The 14,908-nt window shown below is 41.4% G+C and overlaps 1 protein-coding gene across 1 annotated transcript; it reads right to left on the bottom strand.

The window, feature by feature from the left end:
- Positions 1 to 5,969: 5,969 nt before the first annotated feature.
- Positions 5,970 to 14,349, bottom strand: LOC109240146. The gene is made up of 11 exons (XM_019406769.1): positions 14,301 to 14,349; positions 10,997 to 11,058; positions 10,675 to 10,800; positions 10,487 to 10,586; positions 10,209 to 10,387; positions 8,172 to 8,468; positions 7,924 to 8,040; positions 7,735 to 7,836; positions 7,507 to 7,656; positions 6,253 to 6,417; positions 5,970 to 6,167 (listed from the first exon to the last, which is right to left on the bottom strand). Exons 1-11 carry the CDS (start codon positions 14,347 to 14,349, stop codon positions 5,970 to 5,972), a joined length of 1,545 nt encoding a protein of 514 aa, XP_019262314.1.
- Between the last annotated feature and the right edge of the window lie 559 nt (positions 14,350 to 14,908).

Raw genomic sequence — 14,908 nt, 5'->3', positions numbered from 1 at the left:
GCGTGCGTGTGTGTGTGTGTGTAAAATAGAAAAAATGAGAGGAGTCATGAATTTCTTTACCTCCTTTGTATTGTGTTTGATCCGGCGGACTGGTTTCCGCATTTCGGTGGGACCCTGGCGAGTTCGAAACCAGTCTACTTAGGCCAGAGGACCTTTGAGTGTGATTTGCTGATGCGAGCAGGTGTCGGAACCTTTTCGTTTTGTATAGCTGCTTCCGGCCTTGAGTCAGGTTTTTGTCGAGCCTGCCTGTCCTTCGGTCTCTTCGCGCCGTGAGGCTGACCGGAGTTGGGTCCGGGAGGCCCCTTTTGGAGAAACAGGTATCCTACATTCTGTGCTGAATTGCACCCCCTTTTTACCGTCTTGACGTGCTGTCATTTTAGCTGGAGGACAGGGTGAGTGTGTTGGAGCAACTTTGGGGCGAAGTCTAGCAAAGCCAAATGTGAATTCATCGAGCTACAGGCGAGCGTGAATATTCATTCCGAGGCAAAAAAGAGAGCTCAGGCCGCGGTTTCTGCCCTTGAGGCGCAAATTCAGACTGCTCGTGCGAATGACTCTGCCTGGGCGAAGATGATCATGAAACTGTCATCCAAACATTCGAGGGAATAAATCGAGGTGGTGATGAATGTTACCCGGTCGGGGCAAAAAATGGCGGCTTACTCGAGGAACGTCGATGCTGCTAAGGTTGAGTTGTAGAAGACCCTCGATCGTGCCAGAAATGACAGAAAGTACGCGCGGTGCAGATCCCGGAGGGAAATCTTTGAGGAGATTCACGCAAGGGGTTTTGATCTTTCGAGGAAGATCGAGCAAGCCAACGGAGAGGAGCACGATGCCAAGTTCCTTCTGTTCGATGCCGGGGACGATTAGGAGGAAACTGCTGGGCTATGACTGCCGGAAAAAAACGGAACGATCGCTCCTTGCCTCTTGTTATGTATGTATGGTTTTCAATATTTTACGCAGGATGGGGCTGCGCCTTGTCGTCATCACGTAGCAATAAGAGGGGGAACCCCGCAACTTATATTCTTTGTATTTCCGTTTGTTGGAATTTCAATTGGGTCGATTCGATCCCGGACTTTCCCTAAGGCTTGTATGCTTTGCTCGTTGCCGGGTTTAGTCTTCGAGTCGGGATCCGACTCAAGCTTAATTTTCCCTCGAGATTGGCGCTCGTCCGGGTTGGCGACGGTGGCTTTTATTTCTCGCCTTTGGGCGTTTGGTCGTTTTAACTTTATTTAGTGTCCAGTCTCCGAGTCGCATTCCGATTCGAGCTTTAATTGACCCTTAAGCTATTAGTTTTGGTTGGCGACAAGGGCTGTTACACTTTTTTGGTCGTAGAAACATGTGGCTCGTAGGCTTGTTTAGTTAACTATTTTAGATCCGGTCTCCGAATCGAGTTACGATTCGAGCTCACTTTAATCCTCAAGTTGTCAATTTGGCTGGCGACAATGGCTCTTACGCTTTTTGGTCGTATAGACCATCTGATATGTGGCCTGTAGGCTTGCTTAGCTGGCCACAATGTCTCTTACGCTGTTTTTGCCCGTGGGACTTTGTAGGCTTTTTTTTCCGCTCGTTAAGGTCTTTGAAAGATTTTTTCCTGACCCATCGTCGGTTCTAGAAAAACCTCGATTTCATATCGTAATCGGTGATATTTTGAGCACATCGGAAGGTTCATAGCCCGTTGTTTGCCTGTTGAGGGAAGCCTGTTTTAACCAGTTCTTTCCGAAGTATATTCGAAGTAGTGGCCTGCGGTTTTTGTTTAGCGAGGGTCGGGCGTCCCCGAGTCGTGTTATTTTGGATGTATCAACCGTTTTGACCATAGTCATGTGCGTTTGGCCGTAGCCATTTTTGATCCCGAGTGATAGTTTAGGCATCTACATCGAGTGTATGCCCTTTCGGGATTCTTACAAATGCGACATGTAGCCTAAACTTCGGGATTTTCATGCCTGTTGAGGTCTTACAGTTTGTCATGCCTATTGAGGTCTTACAGTTTGTCACGCCTATTGAGGTCTTACAAATTTTTCGGCGATGTAGTATGGCGATTGTCGTCAGTCTCTATGTCTCAAGTTGTTTAAGCGTGAAGATCGCTTCTTGTGAACTCGGAGCTATGTTTTCGGGGCTTTATGAGCCCGGAGTCCCGGTCCTGGAGCTGTGCGAGTGCCATATTGCAGGAATTAAGTTTCCGAGTATTCCGAGATGCACTTGGTGAAGAGATCCCTGCCGGGAATGTGCTGTGATTTCTCCGTTCGGGGGACGAAATGTTGGAAAGCGTCCTTTGATCCGTTGGCGCAATATACCTTGTTGTATTGGCCTGACCTATATCGGGTCAGGGCTGATCGCCTGCGGGTTTATCTCGCCTGAAAGACATTGCGGTCTCATAGCCTCGACCCGGAGGCCGTTTGGGGCGTTTTGAACTGTTGGCACCTGTTCCTGCGTTTTTCGGGATGTTTCAGGGGAATGATTTGTTGCTTTACTCTGGGAAGGAGTTCCCTCCTCCAAAAAGTATTTTTTGATTTGTTTGATACAATAGTACACATTTTTGCCGACGAGGCTTGAATACACCGGAGTTCCAATGCATCATTTTTCTTACAGGAAACCTTGTCTGGTGTTTTCCGAAATTCCCACGAGCGGGCCGCTTTTTTGGGGGTAATGCCTTCTCGCTTTTCTAACGGCCACTGGGTTTGTTCTGAAAATCTTGCGAAGTTCCCCTCCTTGTGGCTTGCAGACGTTGCCTCGTTAAAAACTTGCCGGTAAAACCCTTTCTTTCTAAGATAAAAACTCGGTCAAAGGAAAACAGTGCAACGGGTGCGCCATTGGGGCTTCGGGTTCCGCAGTAGTACTAACATCGGGGCAGCTTCCGATTTGGGTGTCTGCGCAAGGGTTAATCTCGGATTTGAAAAAATAACATAAGAAAAGGAATGGTTGTACCTCAGAGTTACGTGCGCAGGCGACGTCTTGGGACTAAGGCCTATTATAACTTCCTGGGGCGGAGATGCGGTGCGAATTCTTCCCTTTGCTTTGTCAAGTTTGATCGGTGGCGAGACCTGGCCTGCTCGTGATTTCATTTGGGGGGTGGAAGTGTGAGTGTTGGCACTACGTCGTGTATAGCGAACATTTCCCTTGCCGTGTGCTGTTCCCCGTATACGGTCTTGTTCCCGTCCTTTGTCGGGAATTTTATCACCTAATGGAGGGTGGATGGTACTACCCTCATGCAGTGTATCCAGGGTCGTCCGAATAAGGCATTGTACCTCATATCTCCCTCGATGACATGGAACTTGGCGTCTTGGGTTGTTCCGGCAACGGTAACCGCGAGGATGATTTCTCCCTTCGTTGTTTCGCTAGCCATGTTGAAACTGTTGAGGACCCGAGTGGCGAGTACGATTCGTTCAAGCAGCCCGAGTCATTCTATTACCTTCGCCCTGATGATATTGGCCGAACTACCCGGATCCACGAGTACCCGTTTTATCTAAAATGAATTTATAATAAAGAAGATTACCAGGGCGTCGTTGTGGGGTTAGGATAGGGCCTCGGTATCTTCCTCACTGAACGTGCGGACGTCTTCTGGGATATATCCTCGAGTCCATTATTCCCTGGTGATGGATATCTTTGTTTTTCTCACTACCGGTTCTTGCGGGGCATCGGCGCCCCGCATGATCATGTGGATGAAATGTCGTGGTTCGTTCGCCTCATTTTTCTTGATCTCCTCCCTCTCTCTGAATTTATTTTTGGCCCAATCGATGAGAAATTCCCGGAGATGACCTTTGTTGAGTAGTGGAGCCACCTCCTCTCGTAGCTGATGGCAGTCCTCTGTCTTGTGACCGTGCGTGTTGTGAAACTCACATACTAAGTTGTAGTTTCTCTGCAAAGAGTCTGTCTGTATCGTTTTGGGCCACTTGGCGTCCCTGATCTTGCTGATAGCGAACAGGATGTCTGAAACATCGACGCAGAAGTTGTATTCTGATAAGTGGGGCGCATTAGCTGGTGCCACATTTCGATCGAACCTTGTTCTGTTGGTGAGTCCTCGAGGGTCCTGTCCTCGATCCATCCTTCGATCGTTGCGAGGTAGGTTGCGTCTTGGGACGTTCCTCCTGTCTTCGAGGTATGGCTGGTACCTTTCTTTGCTTGGTCTCGCTTCTTTTATCGGGAGTCTGCTCGAGTATACTGAGCCCAAAGGGCCCCCCAGTTGGTCGTCCTCGGCCCTGATCTTTGATTGGTACCATTTGTGGACGTCCGACAAAGTCACGGTCGGGTATTCGATCAGGTTCTGCTTCAGCTGCTTTGAGGCCACCGAGCTTCGTTCGTTCAGGCCTTGGGTGAAGGCCTATACCGCCCAGTCGTCGGAGACGGGTGGCAGTTCCATTCGTTCCATTTGGAAGTGGGACACGAATTCCCGTAGCATCTCATTCTCTCTTTGTTTGATCTTGAAAACGTCGGACTTCCTCGTTGCTACCTTGATGGCTCCCGCATGCGCCTTTACGAAGGAATCTGCTAGCATGGCGAATGAATCTATGGAGTCGGGAGCCAAGTTGTGATACCACATCATGGGCCCCTTCGAAAGTGTTTCTCTGAATTTTTTCAGCAATACGGACTCGATTTTGTCATTTTTTATATCGTTGCCTTTTACAGCGCATGTATAGGCGGGTGACGTGCTCGTTGGGATCGGTGGTGCCGTTGTATTTGGGGAGTTCTGGCATCCTGAATTTTTTGGGAATGGGCTTCAGGGCCGCTTCCTCGGGGAACATCCTCTGTACAAATTTCCTCGAATCCAGACCATTAGGATCGGGGGTGCTCCCGGGATATGGTCCACTCGAGAGTTGTACGTCTCGACTTTTTTATCATTGGCCGCAATCATTTTTTCACCCGATTCGATCCTTTTGGTAAGGACCTCCAGCATCTTCACTATGGTGGGGTCAGCCATTGACCCGATATCATTTGATCTTTCGTGTATTTGCTCAGCGGGGGGAGCTGTCTCCGGTGCTGGTGTGCTAGGAGTCCTCGGATGGCTTTACAACTGAGCAATGGCTAGTTGTTGTGCCTGCAACATTTCAAAAATAACCTGAAGACTAACTTCCTGTTCTTCCCGGGCCGGGGTTTTTTGAACTTCCTGTCGGTTGCTGTGTCACACGCTTCTGTTGGCGTGAGAAGTTTCATTGACTTGCTGTGTGTCCTGTGAGTTTGCGTCCGCTAGTATTGGTCCGGGTGCGTTATCGGGATCCTGGAGTGATGCTCCGGCGGCCGTGATAGCTACACCATTTTCCCCGTGATCTTCGAGGCGGTCGTTCTCAGATCTGTTCACCAAGCCAGACATTTTTACATGAAATCAAAGGATCTTGGACAAGAAAAAGTGTGAAAAATGACATGTGTTTGCGTGATGAAACTAGCAAGAAAATAATCACTATTATTTTTATCCCCACGGTGGGCGCCAAACTGTTTACCATGAAAATGGTAATAACAATTAAATTTATTAAATGAGACTCTAAAAATAAGTGATCTATTCCCAAGCTAGTTTGTTAGAGCAGATGGTGCTAGTATTATGAATTTTAACGATGGGGCGGAAGATAAACGAGATAACGGGCGAACCAAAGAGTCTGCTGCCTGAGCGTAAGCTTGTTCAATTGGGACCTCGAGGTCGACCTCGAGGTCGAGCTCGGGTAGTTGGGGATACTCGGGAGTAATCTAACAGCTAGAAATATAATCAAACGCAGCTATTTATAACCGAAATTGAGTTTGTTCGATGAAGAACACTTATAAAATGAAGAACACGTATAGAGGCAAAGGATATCAAGGTATCCTCAGTACCAGTGAGAGCCAATAAGCCTTTAGTAAGAAAAGAGAAAGAGAGAGAGAGAGAGAGAGAGAGAGAGAGAAAAGAAAAAATGCAGATCTTAGGTTTTAACGAAAAGCAAATTTGCAGATCTTAGGTTTTATCATCTAGTATGATATATTAAAACTTAGACATAACTAACAACACCTTTTATTCAGAAAAAAGAAATTAGTACCAGTGCCCTTGAAATTAGGAATGTCATAACAACAGGAAGGTCCTTTGCTCTAAGAACATCTGCCACAGAAAGTAAAGCCAATGCTATTCCTTGTCTGCCTATCCAGCCAAAATCGATGGTGTCTTCACCAGAACCAACATCACGGATGTACAAAGAAAATAACGTTGAAAGACATTCCTGAAAGCATTGTTTATCATTCCAAAATTGTCAGTGAGAACTTTCAATACATTTGCAGTAAACAGAATATAGAAGCTAAATAAACCTGTATCGTATCTGGACTTTCATCTAAAGCAGCAGCCAAGGCCTCAGCAGCAGCCACTCGCACATTATAATTAACATGGGAAAGAGCTTTGAAGATGCCTGAGTAGTCCGTCCCTAAGTCATATCCGTAATGATCCCAGATGTCTTCAGCAGCTTCGGCAACACACTGAATAGAGAACACATAAAGTTCATACTGTCACGATAACATTTTGGACAGAGAATAAAAACATTGAATCAGAACAACAATTAGTACCAAAATTTTGAAACGAATGTCTGGATTGCTGCTACATAGACAACCTAACTTAAGATACTCAAACTTATAGTCGATTAACTAATTCAGCAAATATCATAAGACCAGACTGTTCAGATACGAAGTTATTAAGGTCCTAAGATTTACCTAAGTTCAAATCATTGCTTTTTGTCACTTTCAACTAACAGGAAGTGTGGGACTGTATAATGTGGGCAGGAAGATATTGTTAGTCAGGTAAATGCTCAATTTCTTCAAACTGACAGGTAACAGGAGGAACCAAACCATAGGACCAATACCATGAAAAACCGAACCCAATATATTTAGCTCCATGTTGGTTTTGCACTGCAACACAAGTTGGAGAACGTTTCGTAGAGTACTCATATCTCTTCTAATTTCTTTGTTTTACTAGTTTATGTTTTGTAAATTGGACTTTCAAGTCCTTCAACCGGACACTAGAAAGGACAACATACCTGCCACATATTCCCCCAATTAAATGATGCGGGAGCTGTTTAACAATTTGAAAGGTGGACGAGGGATGTTTTATGTCACAAGAATAAATGATAAAATTAATAATCCGAAACTCACAAGGAGAACCGAAACAGCTTTCTGGAAAACAGAAGAGAAAGGAAGTAAATCCAGTTGCCTCCTGCCCTTGGCAAGCACATATTGAAGCTCATTAATGATGTGGAATGTTAAGCTAGACTAAAAGTCTAAACTCTTTTCTAACGTGAAATCTTGAATTTTTATTACTACTGATATTTGAAAACATATTGTACTTGATGGCAGTGTTCATTGCTTCCCCTATATATTAGACACTAGTGTAACCATAATAAAAATAGACACTTAACATATGTGCTGGAACTATACTTGACCAAAGTAAAATGCTTTACGGGTGGGTCATTGTGCAGATCTGAACAACATATCTTATTAATATTTAAGGAACTAAAAATCTAGAGTTAGAGCAATTATCACTAGAAAAGAAACTTTTGCAAGAATGTGTAATACCTTTTCAGGATCATGTAAAGCAAGCCAGATGCGGGTGGCAATTTCACTACTTTGAGGGACAGAACGACGAGACACAGCAGGAATGCATTTCACAGCATTTAAGCAAGCCATCCTTACATGGATATCTTTAGCATAAACACCAGATAGAGCCTGCAAAGAGCATGAAACACAAGAGATCATGAGTCTTATGTGGAAACTCACAGAAGAAATCATAACCACACCACATACAGATGCCACTTCAGCTGATCGCAGCCCAAGGCATAACTCATTTAGTGCCGGTCCAATAGATGCTTGATAAGCAGGAACAACACCCAGGACATGGTAAAGAACCTATAAAAACACCAAGATAACACATGAAAATAGATACAGGAATGATTATCAAGAAGATAAACAACAAGAAGCTATAATTATCTTAACTGAGAGCATTTGAACTCTAGGTAGGGGTAAAATCGGATCCAAATGCAAGAATATTATCTTGAGAACATCATCATGAAGTCTGGTCTTCTTGGGAGATAACAATATTCTCTCCATTATCTAGGCATGCAACAAAAAGGAAAAATTAAAAAAATATATATCAGAGAATGTCAATGTCAAGGAAAGAATAACTACCACCAGAAAAGTATAGTTATCGGAGTATGCTATACATGATCAGATCAAAAACTTACAGGGAAAACAAAAGTAAACGAATCCACAGGGATAGAACCAGTTTTGCAAGAGACGGATAAGCCATTTGTCACACGCTCAAAGAGACCAGGCCTTTCATTTGATACCTCCTCACCAGCAGAAGGAATTTGACCCCATAAGACATTAACATCCTCTGACATAATTAACCTTAATGCTGTTGCAATTTCAAGAGCCCAGTTACAAAGAGGAGCAGCAGTACACTTCGAAAGCTTCACCAGCGTTCCATACGCTACATCACCAACTATTGGTGACCGTAGTAGAGGATTGGTAAACTTCACCTAAAGATCAGATCAAACAAAAGAGTTAAAGACAGCAACATACAAGGGTATGACCCTCAAAAGTACAACTCCTATACACAAGAAAAGTTACACACCGGCCCAGATTTCTTTTCTATTGGCATTATAGGCACGTGGAATTATATCATTTTGATAAGACAGATAAAATCCAGAAGATAACTATTAGTTAGGGTAAAGTCTCTAACTTGAGTTCACGAAAACACAAAGATACCAATCTACCAAAAGAGAATCAGGGTAGAACAGGGTCAAATGAGCTGCTCCGATAGTTGAAGTCGGATAAACTCAACAAAGATGAAAGAAATGTTTACTATCCGGCTCAACACCCCATAGCTAAATTAGTGTTCCTAATTTCGCTTCCCCTTGTACAACAATCAACATCTATTTTCCAGCTTAACTATATAGATGTTTATCGGACAAAGTAAAGCTTAATAAGCAGCACCAAGAAAGTGCTCTGCAGCAAAAGATTGCACTGAACTTCCTTATATACTAACCTACATAGTCTGCAAGGTTCTGGGCGCGTGGATATTTACATGAGGACAAAAGGAAAACTTCCTAGTCTTATACAACACAGATGAACTCTCATAGCTTTTCTGTTCTCTATTAGTTCCGTTTTATAAAAATTATGCAGTCAATCATGATTTTACTGATGGGCTGTTGCTCTATTTCGGAACACCTGACTCCAGTTTCTCTCCTTCCAAATTATCCAGCATATGCATGCAGGGATTTTGTTCCACATCCTTCTTTTCTTCGTGGTGGTAACTTCTGTATTCCATCAAAATAGTAGCTCTTGAGATTATATCATTGCCCATTTCAAGTTTAGCATATTAATAAGCATATCGCAGAGTTTAGCTCTCACCTTGCACTGCACGAATATGCCGCAGTTACTTCCATCTCTCTTTAGCATGGATAGAACTAACTGGGTTGTAGCCTCTCTTTTGCAAGTTGTCTTGCAAGCATGATTGCTTTATGCAGCTTAACTATGTACAGTTTTGCATATTTTAAATGCAAGAATAATATTTCACTTGTCTAATTGGCCCATATGTTCATTAATATTAAATAAATCAAGCAATATCAGGTAGGTGTTCAACCACCAGCTGGAAATATGACAATTGATGTTTTTACTGAGGGCCATCAAAATCTATTATGTCTGAAGTCTGAACTTCAAAGTATGCCTCAATAGGTTAAGAAAGAGTTGGTGCTTTTCTTAGAAAAACCCACCCTCCTTAGAGCTCTGATAAAATTCAACTTTAGAGACAAACCAAACTTAGCTCTACTTGCACTTGTAGTACAGATTTCCTCAAAAGACCCACTTGTGGTCCTCTTTGCTGACCGACCAGTGCAAGCGTTTTCTTCTTTAACTAACCGACAGAAAGTTGCATCAAACTGTTACCATTTAGTAGCAACATTTTTGCACGACATAAAAGGAACAATGAAAAGATACTCTAAGATGCTCATTCCTCATTATATGATTTACCATAATAATAAGACCAGCAGAAATCATATCCAAATATTCCCCTTTGGACAGTCACAGACTCATAGTGATCGAACTGGAGAGAATAGTTGAAATTTCCACACCACTGATATTTCTTACATTTTTCCTTAGGAACATAGGCCTTTATTTTATGGATGGGGGTTTGGTTGAGTAGAATATATATTAGATGATACCTTCTTAACGTACAGACGATATTATGTTGGATAGCGGAGAGCATAGAGCACACTAACCAAGGAAGGTAACTGACTGTGAGTGAAAACAGGATTAGCTATGGCCATTTCTCCCAGAGCTTTCAACATTGAAGAAAGATTCTCTTTTACAACCATGACCTTTTCACGTATACATGCTTCCTCCCTTAGCTGCACCTCCCGTGCCTCTTCCTTTGCACTTTTTCCCTTATCTTTATTATCTAAAAGAAATAAAATATCACAATGGAATAGTTGATTAACAAAAATATCTACTATAATTAAAATAAGTTCAACAGAAACAGAAAATATCAAAAAGGTACCAGCTTTCTTTGATGATTTTCCACCATCTTTTTTCGCCACTCCAGTAACCTCTTTGCTAGAGGGCTCACGCCTTACAGTATGATTAGAATTCATTTGGTCCTGTATGCAAAAGAAATCTCTTCCTTAAGAGAAGTAAATACAGAAGATAGCTAATTCTGGACTTGGGAAAGATAGATTGTATGCTCACAGGGCCATCACTATTATCGTAAAGCCTAAAACGCCCTTTTGGTTGTTTTGTGTTCTTAGTTGCAACAGATTCAGCAATGTAAACACCTTGTTCAGTAGAAAGCAACCCTTCAGGAGTTTGAAAAATCTAAATGCAAGAAGCAAAATCAGAAGATTAGTCAGTAAATAGCTATTACCGGTGAAACAAAGCCAAATAGGATATAAATCAAATAAACAGCTAATGACTTTAAACACACTTACTAGGAAGCAAGAAAACAATAGCTCTATACGATATCGGAGAGAATAATGTGTCTCAAAAAATATTTGAAAATTCGGTAACTTACAACCCCTTCCCCTCCTGCTCCACCGAAATACTCAAGACAAATGAAAAAGACTTTAATGTCTACTGTCANCAGTACCAGTGAGAGCCAATAAGTATTAGTAAGAGAAGAGAGAGAGAGAGAGAGAGAGAGAGAGAGAGAGAGAGAGAGAGAGAGAGAGAGAGAGAGAGAGATTATTGCACTTTGTAGAATTTGTGGGAGCAACATCAGTTCCTTACAAGGTAGGGCGAGTTTCCTTTATATAGGAGAGGATACTCGGAGTACATGTATATTTAATTCATGAAATATGAAGATGTGATGGCTTGACTCGACACCCCAGCATAGGCTAGGGATAGGCTGGCCCTGTCAGACTCAACCGCATGTTCTGGGGGCTTTCCCCCTTTGTCTTTATATATCTTCCCGAGATGGCTCCATGTCCTCGGGGTCTCGATGTATCTCCCCGAGATGGCTTGATGACGGGAAATCGGGCCCTCTAATTTCACCGCGTACATTTCTATTTGTTTGGTTGAAATCAATTTTCCTAGTAACTAAAACGTGAGCTTCTCATCCATGTTGTTAGGTGAATATAATTTGATAAATCTACGTTAGACTAGGAAAGAAAATAAGTCAATGCTTTAAAGGAAATTCATTTTCTCAATAATGTTTATGTTAGCATTTTATTCCTTAGTTGATGTTCTGTTACATGTTTCTATTATTTTGATTTCTTGTTTCACGAAAGAAGATATTGATATTAAGTTTAAAGTTAGTCAGTTATCCAATATAAATCTGAAAAAATGAAATCTTAAGTTGAACAAACTGTGGTGTATTAGAATGATTTTAATGTGAGATTAATGTGATTTTGGGCTTTTAAATCTGATAAGTCACAACAAGGATTTTGGCTCGGGCTCGAATACAAGTTGATCCCAAAGCCGAGATAATAATGAAATAAAAATCTATACCTCTCCCAAAATAATTTCCATAAACTTTTGGCCTTACAATAATCTCAAACTAGCTTTAAGGAAATAACTCTAATAAGATTACACATATTAGTTGCTTTAGGTGCATATTAATAATTTAATTATCATGGTTATAGGTACGCTTCCCGTGGAATAACTATGATATATAAATCTAAATTCAAGGGCGCACTCACGTGACTTGGTCCTTACTAATAATATTGATAATAAGCATGTTGTAAATCACGAGTGCGTTTCATGTGGTGCGATTTGCGATGTGCCTAAAACAACAAGTGCACGACATCGTGACTTGATTCAAATTAACTCCATAATTATTTAAAACATATAATTAAAAGCGGTACAGAAGCGGTAACGCATAAGAGGTTTTAAACAAGTATTAATTCATATAATTAAGCCAAGTATTAATTGTTAAGCGGCCGTGCTAAAATCACGGAACTCGTAAGTGCCTCATACCTTTTTCTGGGTTAGGAGATTTTTTACCCGGTTTTATGTGTTGGCGGTCCATAAATAGAGTCAATTTCCTCGATTTGGGATTTTAAAATAAACCGATGAATTGTGATACCATAATAATTGTTCCAATTGGCGACTCAGCAAAAATTAATAATTTTATTTTGAATAATGTCACTTTAATTAGAAAACTCCCTTATCATCGGAAAAAGGAGGTGTGACAGCTCCGCCGACTTTGCTGGGAAAAAGAACCCAAAACTTCTGGTTTAGGGTTCAGAATTCGAGCTTAGAATAACTGTTATACTTGGATTTCTTGTGATTGACTGATATAACATGTTTGGACCTAATGTGCTAATTGCCGCTCATTTACCGCTTTAATATTCTTTGAACTGTATATATAAACTGTTACACCACCCTTCTTCTCTCAGAGTCTTGTAAATCTTCTAGGAAGCGGACACTGGCATGGCTTCTTTTCTATTGGAGTGTCATATATATCCCTAATTTAGAACGATGATCGGATCAGTTACAAAGCCGGATGGCCTTTTGGTTTTTGGTACATTGCCTCCCCCCTCTCGGCTCGAGTTGTTCGCTCGGATAAGCCAGGTCTAGAACAACACACCCCAAGATTCAAACCTAGAATAACATAGCCTCGTGCCGGATCCCTAGTAGGAATGTTTGTTTGCATCACGTGCATTTGACTTTGGGGACTTAACACAGGGGTTGAGTCCATCTAGGACATGTGTACCCAAATTAGATGACCATCCTGATGCATTTTACGTGCTACTTGTGCATTTGTTTGTTTCAGCTTGCATCTTGACGGCCTCTAGAGTAGGGAAAGAAAATCAAGAAAAAACCAAGTGTGAGGCACGAGAGAGAAAATTGTACCCGTTTCAGAAAATTCAGGTATTTGAAAAAAAAAAAATCCGAAACTCTGTCGAATTTTTGAGAAAAAAAGGAAAGACATTCCAAAATGAGCCAACATTATCAAAAGTCATATTTTTCCTGTTGTGTCAAAATTGACTAAATTACGCAGGTCTGATTCTCAACGGATGTGAGATACGGCAAACCTCATCGGTTTCGGCCCCCAAATTTTAGAAGTCTTTTCTTATAAAATCCCAAATAAAAAAATACGATTTTAAACCCAAAAATATATTTTTTTCTTTTTAGAAGTTTTTAGTTCGAATAAAACAAATCAAATCAAAATAAAAAATATGGCATTTTCCTTCTTTAGAAGACTTTCTCCCAAAAATTAAAAAAAAAATTCAATCAAAAATGGAAAAATATTTCTTTCTTCTTTAGAAGTCTTTATTTCAAAATTTTCAAAAAAAAAACATAAAAAGTTATAAACAAATCGAAATCCAAAAATATTTTCTTAAGAAGTTTTCTTTCAAAAATTCCACCCCCCCCCCCCCCAACACAAAAAAAAATCCTTGTTAGGAGAATTTGTGGTATGATTCTAAAAAGAAACAAATAAATAATGAGATTCATGAATAAATTAGAAAAGAGTTAGCTTATTTACTTTCTTTTTTGTATTGTAAACTACGTAATGATCTGATTCATGCGGTTACAGGATACGTAGGCAATCCCTATAGGATGCGATCATTATCAATAAATAAAATGACAGAGAAAAACAAAGAGTGATCAAAAACAAAAGGGAAAAACAAAGAGCGGAAAAAAACAACAAAAATAAAATAGAGAAAAGTTAGAGTGACAAAATCCAAGAAAAACGTGAAATAAAAAAGAAAAGAGGTACATAGTGAAAAAGGTTAATTAAAGCAGGGATAAAACACATAATCGTTCAAACACATGGTGAAACATTTAACTGTTAGGTGCATTGCATCCCAACGTGCGATTTCCTATATGTTAAATGTCTCAAAACAAACAAAGTTGTTGTGTGTGCAAATTACCCAGGTTTTGTTTAGGTGGTTGGTTTTTGTTGGTAATCTGGCTTCCCATCCTTAATTCATAAGATTCAAAGGCAGGGATGGCCTACGAAAGCCATCTATCAGTTATCCATCATGAGGATAGCCCGACACTGGCTATTCCACAACCAGAATCAGCAACTGCTAAAGAGAATAGGATGCTACGTCTCCACGTGTTGGAAATGTGGGACTCCTGATCTAGTGGTAGGGAACCGCCGATTGCATTTCCTTGGTTCCCTGAGTCGATCCCGAGATCATGTGGGGCTACCAGCGTCTCTATGTCCAACCCGTTTATCCCATGCGGGTACCCTCCAATGTCGTTTAACGGTCCCGAAATGCCTTATGTTGTTCGTCCCCGAGCATTGGATTCAAAGGCATCATCAGCAATGTTCTCTGCAGCACCAGTTTGCACCACAACACTACCAACTATACCACGTCCGTATGTTTAGACTCCAACGTTTACCCTTCAGGGTCCACAATTTCAACTAGAAATAACATATGTGACCCCACACTCATTTACTCAGCTTCCACAATGTGACTTCTCGGTTGAGCAGGAAAAGGTTGTCAAGAATCCTGAGCAAGAGGAAATGACT

This window comes from Nicotiana attenuata, unplaced genomic scaffold (assembly GCF_001879085.1).
Source record: "Nicotiana attenuata strain UT unplaced genomic scaffold, NIATTr2, whole genome shotgun sequence".
Taxonomy (NCBI): Eukaryota; Viridiplantae; Streptophyta; class Magnoliopsida; order Solanales; family Solanaceae; genus Nicotiana; species Nicotiana attenuata.
This window is presented reverse-complemented; position numbering and strand designations above follow the sequence as displayed.